Source organism: Anastrepha obliqua, chromosome 2 (assembly GCF_027943255.1).
Source record: "Anastrepha obliqua isolate idAnaObli1 chromosome 2, idAnaObli1_1.0, whole genome shotgun sequence".
Taxonomy (NCBI): Eukaryota; Metazoa; Arthropoda; class Insecta; order Diptera; family Tephritidae; genus Anastrepha; species Anastrepha obliqua.
Genome location: NC_072893.1, coordinates 105265049 through 105276154, shown reverse-complemented (window position 1 = coordinate 105276154; position 11106 = coordinate 105265049). Strand labels below are relative to the sequence as shown.

At 36.2% G+C, this 11106-nt stretch overlaps 1 protein-coding gene across 1 annotated transcript; it reads right to left on the bottom strand.

Moving 5' to 3' along the window:
* Window positions 1–8201: 8201 nt before the first annotated feature.
* LOC129238987 (general odorant-binding protein 19d-like) lies at window positions 8202–9658 on the bottom strand. Its single transcript, XM_054874243.1, has 5 exons — window positions 9514–9658; window positions 9224–9293; window positions 9014–9102; window positions 8512–8648; window positions 8202–8440 (listed from the first exon to the last, which is right to left on the bottom strand). The coding sequence occupies exons 1-5, from the start codon at window positions 9568–9570 to the stop codon at window positions 8365–8367; spliced, it is 429 nt and encodes a 142-aa protein (XP_054730218.1). The 5' UTR covers window positions 9571–9658; the 3' UTR covers window positions 8202–8364.
* Between the last annotated feature and the right edge of the window lie 1448 nt (window positions 9659–11106).

Here is an 11106-nt window from a genome sequence, read left to right as displayed (position 1 = left end):
GGAACTTTATTGTAATCTTTTCTAAGTATCCGCGATACTTCTGGTGTATACTTTATTAAATTTTCGTGAATGAATTCCGTAATGCTATTGTATTTATTGATTTTTTTTCTGTCGATATTCACGACACTTTTCTGCATTATTTTTCGGCATAATTGCGGTAAATATTTAAAAATGAAAATATTTACGAATATAAAAATACACACGCGGTTGCTATTATGAGCGTCCCCAGCAAAACCTGCGTGACCGAAACTCTAACACAATTACATTTTTTTGAATGTTACAAACACATATGCACACAGGTTTTGCTGGGGCGTGACCGAAACTCTAACACAATTACACATATGCACTCGTATTTGTTTGAAAATCGACTTTTTTTTTTTGGTTCTCCGTCACCTTTGGAAAATGTGTAAACAGTAAGCAAACTTTATTCATATATTTTTCCTCATTTTTGCATCAGTAAAATTAAACAAACGCCGTAGGCGAATGGGTTGGTGCGTGACTACTATTCAGAATTCACAGAGAGAACGTCAGTTCGAATCTCGGTGAAAACACCAAAATTAAGGAAAACTATTTTTCTAATAGCGCTCACCCCTCAGCAGGCAATGGCAAAACACCGAGTGTATTTCTGCCATGAAAAAAAGCTCCTCATAAACATATCATAAAATAAAATAAAATAACTGTATAAAAAAAATTTTTTTCTTGTGATTCGAACCAAGGATTTTGGATCGGAAGCTCACATTGCTAGTCGCTCGGCTACCGCGCCATGCTGTCGGCGCTGGCCTAAAAGTTATTTAGTTCGTCGCTACGTTTATATGTAATATTCGTAGCCAAGAGTGTCGCTTTTTCGTTTCATCGAGTCTCAAATCACTCCCAACGATTCTAAAGAAGTTTTCACTTCAAAAACAAATTCGAAATCAGATGGAAATTGGCGAAGTTAGGAGTGATTCTTCACATCAACCTACTGAAAAACGGTTTTATGGCCATAAAATGAGATTTTGGGGGTGTATGGAAATTTCTGCTATACCATTTTGTTTAGTTTTTCTATGCCCACAAGTTGTGCTAGGTCTCCATAAAAGTATATTTAATTTTTTTTTTTTGTCACACAGTGTTATCTATGCAAATAAAACCGGCTAACAGGTTCGATCTATATTTACTCTCTTTTAAATGGCTCCCAAATGCTACAAATCAAATTATTCTTACAATCCATACGATTAAAAACCAGATATGGCTGAATTAAATTAACTTTGAAATTGGTATAAGTGTTTTGCGCAATGCAATTATATATACATACCGACTTATATATGTATATGGGTAAGTACATCTAGTACATGAACACATTGCTCTACTTTAACTGCCTCAAAATAGCAAACGAATAAGTAGTGAAAAAAGTAATAAATATTCAAGACCCTTTATTGGATATTTCGCCGAGCTCCTCTTCCTATTTGTGGTGCCAGTCACAATGTGTTTCCACAAATGGAGGCACAGTTTTATTTACCCTTCGAACTGCAGCTAGTTTTTTATAAGGCAGAAATACCCTCGGTGGTTTGTTATTGCCTGTGGAGGGCTTTTTCTATTATTTTGGTATTTAATGCCCGGAGTTACGCACCAACCGCATACGGTTGCCGCCAAATCTAATTGTACTAAACGAAAAAAAATAAAATATTTGATTCCAATTAGATTTCATCTGGAAACACAAGAAATACTGCATCCTCACATGTGATCCTAAATTCACTTATAAGTTTAGCAACCAACTCCCACTTCCATTCTTCGCGGAACAGTGTTAACGTTTCATCTAACAGCCAGTCACACTTTACAAAAGCATTACCGTAAAGAATTTAAGTTTCTAAATAATATCATTTACAAAAACGACGTATATTCGTAGAACGCAAGCGAAGCTAATCTGAAATCGTTCTGGAATTTCGTAAAATGCAAAAACTCGTGTTAAGGTATGCCTCCGAGTACTTCGTCATTGTTTGACGAGAAATTTACCACTACTATTTTTGAAGCAGTACTCAACAAATTAGATTCCTGATGTCGAGTAATTTTCTGACTTCTCTTCTAAATATCTTTTGTTCTTAATTTAGGGGCTCTTTATATTTCATCTGAAGACATTACAAAGCTTCTTCCGAAACGCATACAGACCAGCTAACAGTTATCTTATTTGAAGCCTGTCCGGCCTTAGCCTTTCCTTTTGGAATAAGTCCGCGCCATCAAGTATTTTCATTCACTCCACAACTGAAACCTAACTATACTCAGAGCTGTTTTCAAAAGTGGTAGTAAAAATGTTATTCGGAAGTATCGGCCGATTTCGAACTCAAAACTGTTTGAATTTGTCGTTAAGTTCAAAATTTGTCCAAATAAGCTTGAGTTTGTTCTGATCGTTCGACGGTTTGTAATTTAACAGTTTTTAGTGAATTTTGTAAATCTTCATTTTCAGCGGTTTTTCCTATATATTTGATAAAGCTTACGCACGATTTTAAAAAATATGTTAGCTTATTTAAGTTCCCATTCATAGTTTTAGACTGGATTAAATCATATTTAACGCACAGATGTTCTATGTAAGGCACATCAGCAAGGTAGGAGCTGTTCTACTGGTGCTACTTCTTTTCTAATTTTATGTGTTCTTTAAATTGTCAAACTTTGTTTACCTTTTACTTTATTCTTGTCACGGATAAATTTGACATTTCGAATTGACATTATAGAGAATCCATGCAACAACAAAATACACGCCATTTTTTTCTTAAATCTACCTTGTAGATGTGCCTTGGTTCTTTGGACCCTCTTATGGCTTCCTCAGATATTCCTCAAGGGAGTCCTATTTTACTTGAAATTTTTATCAATTATAATATTTCATTTACAACGGTAATCAGAAGGTTTTTGCAATTGTCAAGGACTCAGCAGATGCAATAAATCTTCCTTAATTTATCATATAAATAAAATTTTGTGGAAATCGCACTCGTTCTTGACTTTATTCGACGTAACATTCCGAATTTTCTGACCCGCATAGCTTTAAACTGCTTTTTACGATTTTGTTCGCTCTCACTGAGAATATGCAGTAATAATTAGGAGACCATAGAACCAATTACCGGTAGATAGAATTGAACACATTCAAAGAGCTTTTCTGAAATGCGCATTGCGTTCGTATCGGTTTGAAGCTCTTGTTCGGTCTTGTGACTGAGGGCTAATGTTAATTAACCTAAGCTCTTTAGAAACAAGAAGAACAGTTATTGATACTATCGCTCAATTCTATTGCGCATACTTATATAACTCACTAGTTCCATCTAAGCTCGAATATGCATCTTTGGTTTGGAATCCAATTTCTGCCCCTTATTCAAATAGAATTGAACAACGAAATTTTTGCTTACAACCTCTTCATTTCTCTGGTACACTGCCATCCAATAGTGCTTGGTGCATATTAATAAATCTGGATTCCCTTTCCAATAGACGTACCCTTCAGCCCTTGAGGTTTGTGTTCGATGTTATTTGTGGTTTACGGTTTTACCATCCATTTAACGTCAAACAGTCAAATAAATCTACTATAACTTTGCCCCTGTTACGAAGGCTCTTACTGAGTTAAATGGGATCTCCACACTACTCGACTTAGATTTCGCTATGTGAAGATTTCTTTTCCATTCGAGAATTGTGTCCTGGTGGGCATAATAGCTCTCTCTTGCTCTAGCATATAAGATTCAATTTCAAGTAAATTTATTTATCTATAAATAGTCTGTAAGGTTCTTGTGATCATAGACTTAAATAAAATTTACTTGAGAGGATAAACTTCAAGAGGATAAACTTCAGAAAGAATCTTCGAAATGTTTAGGTATTCTTTTCATGGACAAAACTTCAAAACCGAGTTTGAAAGCGAGCACTTTGGGAAAGGCATTATATAACTCAAACCAGCTAAACTTTTCTTTGCCTTATTCGGCTTTAATGAAGATTCTTCATTTAATTATTTAGTTTGTACTTTGAATGGAATTCTTAATTATTTATATCTGATAATTTTTCTAGTCTGTAAGGCACATTATCAGAATACAAAGATCAGCCTGTGCAATAACGGTCGGTGCAATCAGATCATGTCCTAGAGAGGCTCTCAATGCACTGACACACGTTATTCCAATAGACCTACATATAAAGAAGACGGCAACCATAAGTGCATTTAGGTTAAATGAAGCGGGTCGCTGGAAAGGAAAAACGTATGGTCACGCTAGTCTGTTATCGCGACAAACTCAGTTAACCTCGGTGAGGACTGACTACATCGTCCCGATGGTAACGTTCAATAGGAATTTTGCCACACTCTTTCCGTCTAAAAAAGAATGGAATAAGGGATTCTCTCTAAACAACTTCGATACCACAGTCTATACAGATGGCAGTAAAATGGATTGTGGTGTTGGAGCTGGTATATATTCTCATAGACTTGGAATTGAAAAATCTGTGCGTCTCCCTAATACCAGCAGCGTCTTCCAAGCGGAAGTACTGGCAATTGGGGAAGCCTGTAGGTTACTAATCGCAGATTTCTCTTTTAAGGGCAATATCGCTATTCTTTCGGATAGCCAAGCCGCAATCCAGGCGCTGGACGCGACTATAACAACCTCTAAAGTGGTGGAGCAAAGTAGGAATAGCCTCACCAACTTGAGTGAAAACCATAGAGTAACCTTAATTTGGGTCCCGGGACACCGGAACATAGAAGGTAACGAAAAAGCTGATGAACTGGCAAGAGGGGGATCTGCCATGAATAGCCCTCTTGCAGTACCAGTATTCACTCCACTAGGTGCGGTCAAGAATGCAATACCTTCGAGTTCCAGATTGTAGATGGAGAGACCAGACGAAATGCAAAATCAGCAGAACGTTATGGCCCACCTACAACATCAAGCAATCGTCGACATTAATAAACATGAAACGACGGGACGCCTGTAGACTTACGGCAGTCATAACTGGCTTCTGGTCTATCGGAGAACAAGCCGCCAAAATGGGCATCCCTCACAACACATACTGTCATAGTTGTAAACAACCGGAGGAAAAAGAAACAATCTTCCATTTCCTCTGTGAATGCCCTGCCCTATGGAAGGACAGAATGTTAACCCTGGGCAAACCGCTATTCGAGAGTCTCGAGCAACTGTCTGGTTTAGACGTCAACTACCTAGTAAAGTTCTTAAAGCGCACAAACTGGATATAGTCATGCACCCATCAAACAAGTTGGTAGCGAGGACGTGGAAACAAAATGGCGCGGAAGACCTAGTTGGATTCTGGATGAATCACCACTTTAACCAACCAACCAACCAAGGCACATTATACGAGCGCTATAGGTTTGAAGTAAATAAATAAAATAAAAGTGGAAATAAATACTTGCGGTGACATCTCAGATTTCTTTGAAATTAGCTTATGTTAGGTTCACTGGTTAATCAACGGAAAAAAATATATAGATCCTTGGGGAGATTGTATGGAGACAATGATTTCGGATTCTGCGCCATTCTGAATTTACGAGTTTTAATAAATTGCTAATAGTCTATTCCACAACGAGAAGTGAGGCAATCAGTATAATTCGGAATATAGACACAGATAAAAGTTCCAGTTTTGCCGCTTTAGATGGTGTAGAGCAGTCTACCTTTGAGAATGTTGGTGGTAGTATGATGGATGGAGAATTTGGCAGTCCCTCAAGATGCCAATGCATCCGACGAGCGGCTATGCGCCTTCAATATTTTCACTAGGTCAGCTCACACCTAAAACTGAGAGAGGTACCAGATGTGTGGTTCGTTGTTCGATGATACAATGGCGCCGGTTTTGGCAAATACAACCTTCCTATCATTTGCTGCTCTTTGTTTCTGCCCCACAGTAAATGAATTACTTGCTGGCGCAAACTTCATCTACGGGTATCTTGACCTGCCGTGCCAGAAATTATAGAATACAGCCTTCAAAAATGTGACGTGGCGAGAGTACAGAATATAAACCAAACTAAAAGGAGAGGAAGAATAAGCGAAAGCTAGTGGAGAGAATTCGTTTATTAAGGAACCAGCATTAATACCTATAACAATGTCAGCCTTGCAATCCGACGGAGAGTTTCTCTTGCCAACAAGTGCAACTTTGGACTAAGTAGACAACTGAGTAGTAAAGTTCTCTTTCGACGAACAAAGCTAACACTCCACAAAGCTCTCATCATGCCCATCCTAATGTATGGCGCAGAAGCGTGGACGATGACAACATTCGATGAAGCGACCCTTGGAGTGTTTGCACGTTGGCAACGGCGAATATCGCAGACGATGGAACGATGAGATGTATGAGATTTACGACGATATAGACGAAGCGCAGCGAATAAAGATCCAGCGGCTACGTTGGCTGGGGTCATGTCGTCCGAATGAATTCAAACGCCCCGGCTCTGAAAGTATTCGATTGGGTACCAGCTGGTGGTAGCAGAGAAAGAGGAAGACCTCCCGTGTGTTGGAAAGATCAGGTGGAAAAGGACTTGGCTTCACTTGGTGTGTCCAACTAGCCCCGGTTATCATGAGAAAGAAACGACAGGCGCGCTTTGTTAAACTCGGTCAAAATCGCATAAGCGATTATCGCGCCAATTAAGAAGAAGAAGAAGTGGAAAGCCAAGGATATGAAATAAATCGCACATACACATTTGCACACAAAAAGGTTTGTTTATTTTCTGTACTCTCGTCCCTCAATAATGAAATTCTCCACAAATAAAATAGCAGTTTTCGGAAAGCGCTGCTGTGCCACACATAAATCAAATTTATCATCGATCAGCTCTTCTACTTTAGTTGGAAACTGGCACAGATCGGTTTGGAAAGTGTGGCAGTAATTTAGCAGTTTGTGTGGCTATTAGGGGAATAGTAACTTGCACAATTTCAGTCCTTTCAGATCCGTCTGTTAAAAAGTGGTAAGTGTGTCGATTGAATCGCTACGCTTTCTTTCACCCATCTTGCTTTGTTATGGGCCCTTTGCGGCTCCTTTTTGAAGTTGCCCTGAGTAACGACGCAGGATGAGATGCCTTTCAAATCTCGTGTGTTACTGTGGCCGAATGGTGGGGGTTTTTAAATATTATGTTTCTCTTAATCTCAGCGATGACTTCCTGAGCAGAATTTTGCAACTAAGGTTAAATAGGCGTAGGTGCATCATTTTTTTACTGCCATTGCGAAACTGGTGCACAAGACCCATTTCTGTGCACCCTCCAATTTACTGGCTTACGTCTTTTCATCCACTGTCCTCGATCAAACGGTTATATAGGGTTATTCAATAGGTGCGCTTCAACTTTTTTCCGATGGGGGGGCGAACGACGCAATATTTTTTATTTTTCGCTTGTCATTTGTAAACTTCATTAGTATACATTTCATCATGGAACGCTACACACCCAGTGTGAGAAGTGGATATACCAAGAATTTTATGAAGCATTTGCTGCAGCTTAACGCAATCAAGAATTCCATGATATTGGATGCTCTACGAGTGAATGGTACGAAATCCCTTTATTGAAGGTAGAACAAGTGCGAATTTTGTGTTTCTTTTGTGAAGAGTAGGTACTAAGTCCGGCTTGTTTGGATTCATATCTGGATTTCTTCATATGAAGAATGCCAAATCATAAAGTGCGCTGTTATATCGAAACACAAATGAAAACTACTCAATATTGAATAGCTTTACGAAAGTTAAGAATGGGTTAAACCTCTGGCGATGTTACTTACGAGAGCAAAAAACTCCTACTAAGTGCAAACGGATGTTCCTGGACATGCGTTGTCCACCCGTGGGGGTTAAATCGAAAGATCTTTTACTTGAGACATCAATGTTGTGGACGTGTTTCACAATGTCATGGCCAGTGTCATATCGTCCCCTTAGTATTAAAATAGCCTATAAATTTTTTGATGTTTTGAGAAAATGAATTTCAAACTTTTTGTCGAAAGTAGCTCTCACTCAAATCTCGTTACGTCTGTAAATATTTATCATTTTTTGACTGACGTTTTGACCCACTTTGTGGAACTAGAATTTGACAAAATTTTGACCACATATAAAATCGACGATGGAGAATCCAAAAATTCAATAAAAAAATAATAGCCTATGAGCACATAGGCTATTGTTATACTAAGGGGACGATATAAATCTGCTGTGTGAACTAAAAAAAAAAAGTGTTTTGCGCCTTAAAGCGCGCTAGCGAGGATTTGCGTATTTGGAAAATTTCCTATTAGTTAATTAAAATAATAAAATACTAGACGTTGTTTTTTTTTTTCTTTAATTCTTGCTTGTTAAATTTATTTATTTACTGTATGGACTGCATGTCATTTTAAAAATTCAAAGATTAAGTAGAAAACAGCAGCCGGCACAACCATTTCCTTAGGACATCTACAATCAGTTGCCGATGTACTATAATTAGCACATTTACCATGGTAATTTAAAGCCATTTTCCTTTGCCTTTGCAATTAAGCACTCACGCAGCGCTTCAACGCTTTCGCACCTGCAAATTAAGCCAAATAGAAAGAGTCAAGTCATTGAGGGTTCAAGCTTTAAGAAAGAATTGCCGCATACTCGTTGCCCTTTGGTGGGGTGCCTTTGCAACCATCTATAAGCTCTTTACCGAGTTGCTCTCGGTTTGCATCACCATCAGCAACTGCCTTTAATATATTCAAAGCAGCGTCCTCATTTAATTTGGCCCCAGCGTCGACCTAATGAAAAAAGAAAAATTATTAAATTCATAAATTTTTACATAAACATTTTTTCATAAATACAAAATATACAAAATGCACAAAAGTAAAAAATGTTTTACAGCTAGTCTGTATACATTTTTTGGAAAAATTTTTAATTTATGGATTTTGTTTTTTTTTAAATAAATTTTGTACTACAAAAAATAAGAAACACGATTTCTGTCATGACGGATAAGAAGAACAAAAAAAAAAATATTGTATCATGCTTTGCATCAAAATTTAAATATTCCCTAAGCCACAACATGATTCCTTAAAATTTCATGTTACATTAAAAAATTAACACTTTAATAGTCCTTAAATTTTCATAAGTCGATTGTCAAACTCACCAAACCCATTTTTTTCAGCATGCACGCGCTCAGGCACTTAGCTTTGTCATTTGCAGCCGGTTCATGTTTGAACAGTGCCTCAATATCCGCTGCGAATTTATTGAATGGAAAGAAAAATTAAAATTGTCAATTTTCTATTTTTAAAACTGTCAGATTTCTAATATTGAAAATTGTCAATTTTCTATTTTTTTTGTATTTAAAGCTTCTTACCATCACTAGCACCAGATTCCGGCTTACAGTCATTAGCGATTGCTCTAGCCTTTTGCAGTAGTTCTTGACCCTGTAAGCAATTAACCAAAAAAGGATTTTTTTATTTGATTATTCAAACAGCTCACTCTTCCAACTTGATCATATATAAATATATATGTATATAATATATGTATATATATCCTTTTTTTTATCGTTTATTTTTCAAGTCCACGTATTGAACTGAAGACTTAAGGCACAAACTCTATGATTTGCTTTGTTCACATTCAGATTTTTTATCTTTCTCCTTATACCTCAGCGTATGAAATGGCCAAACTGCAGACGACCAGGAATACTAGGAAGTACTTCATTTTCACGAAATTAGATTAAAAGTTGTTTAGCAATGCGCAAGTGCAACCACTCGATTCGACGATCACAAGATGATTTTTGAATTCTTCTCACAACACCGCAGCACTTTTATATTAGTTAAAAACTTCGTGTGGCTTGCCGGTCGCCTTCCAATAACAATTTGACACTCTCAGCATTTAAGCATTCAATTGTGATGAGAATAAAACCATATATAGCGGTATGTGCACATATACATACATATGCATAGGTATAACAATTAAGAGAAAAATTATTTGTAGCAACAAGAACAAAAAGTTTCTAACCGCATGCATTGACTTGCATACAAAAGCGTAGTAAAGTGCAATTAATTTGTTTATTTCTTTCCATTTATTGATTTTTAATTCTACTCCTTCCCTTTGCACTATTCTAACACCACTGCGGACAATTGCGTTGATTAAAAAAGCACGAACCCAACTTTCCAGTGTTATAAATTTCACACGCCGAAGGTAAATGAAGTGGGATGAACCCGACGGACGCATATACGAGTAGTTCACGTGCACGCAAGCACGAGTGGCGAATGTTATCTGTTAAAAAAAAAACTTTCGGTTATTTTGGTGATTCTATTATTTAGCTTAGGTTAACTCGACTGGCATTAAGCCTCGCATAGACCTTTTAGCGATACAAAATGGAGACTGACTTCTACGGGTCCGCCATATAACTTTACGGAATTAAAAAAAAAAGAGGTTGTCTGTAAAGTCGGTTTACTGACGATAGTTTAACGTGATAACGTCATAAGAAAATACTAAATGATTGCATTTTTCAAAAGAAAATTTTAATTTTATTTGTTTGATAGATATTTTGTATGGATATAGAGAATGAGTTAACATTAACATAACATAATATACTTTAACATAACATAACATAACATAACATAACATAACATAACATAACATAACATAACATAACATAACATAACATAACATAACATAACATAACATAACATAACATAACATAACATAACATAACATAACATAACATAACATAACATAACATAACATAACATAACATAACATAACATAACATAACATAACATAACATAACATAACATAACATAACATAACATAACATAACATAACATAACATAACATAACATAACATAACATAACATAACATAACATAACATAACATAACATAACATAACATAACATAACATAACATAACATAACATAACATAACATAACATAACATAACATAACATAACATAACATAACATAACATAACATAACATAACATAACATAACATAACATAACATAACATAACATAACATAACATAACATAACATAACATAACATAACATAACATAACATAACATAACATAACATAACATAACATAACATAACATAACATAACATAACATAACATAACATAACATAACATAACATAACATAACATAACATAACATAACATAACATAACATAACATAGCATAACATAACATAATCACGTCAAAAAGTAATAATAACATTAAAACAACAGGTATTATTAACAAACTTGGTTTT

Coding starts and splice junctions, on each gene's coding strand:
- LOC129238987 (XM_054874243.1), bottom strand. CDS start 9,570: ATGAAGTACTTCCTAGTATTCCTGGTCGTCTGCAGTTTGGCCATTTCA. Junction 9,294..9,513: donor TGGCCATTTCATACGCTGAG/GTATAAGGAGAA, acceptor AATTGCTTACAG/GGTCAAGAACTACTGCAAAA. Junction 9,103..9,223: donor GGAATCTGGTGCTAGTGATG/GTAAGAAGCTTT, acceptor ATAAATTCGCAG/CGGATATTGAGGCACTGTTC.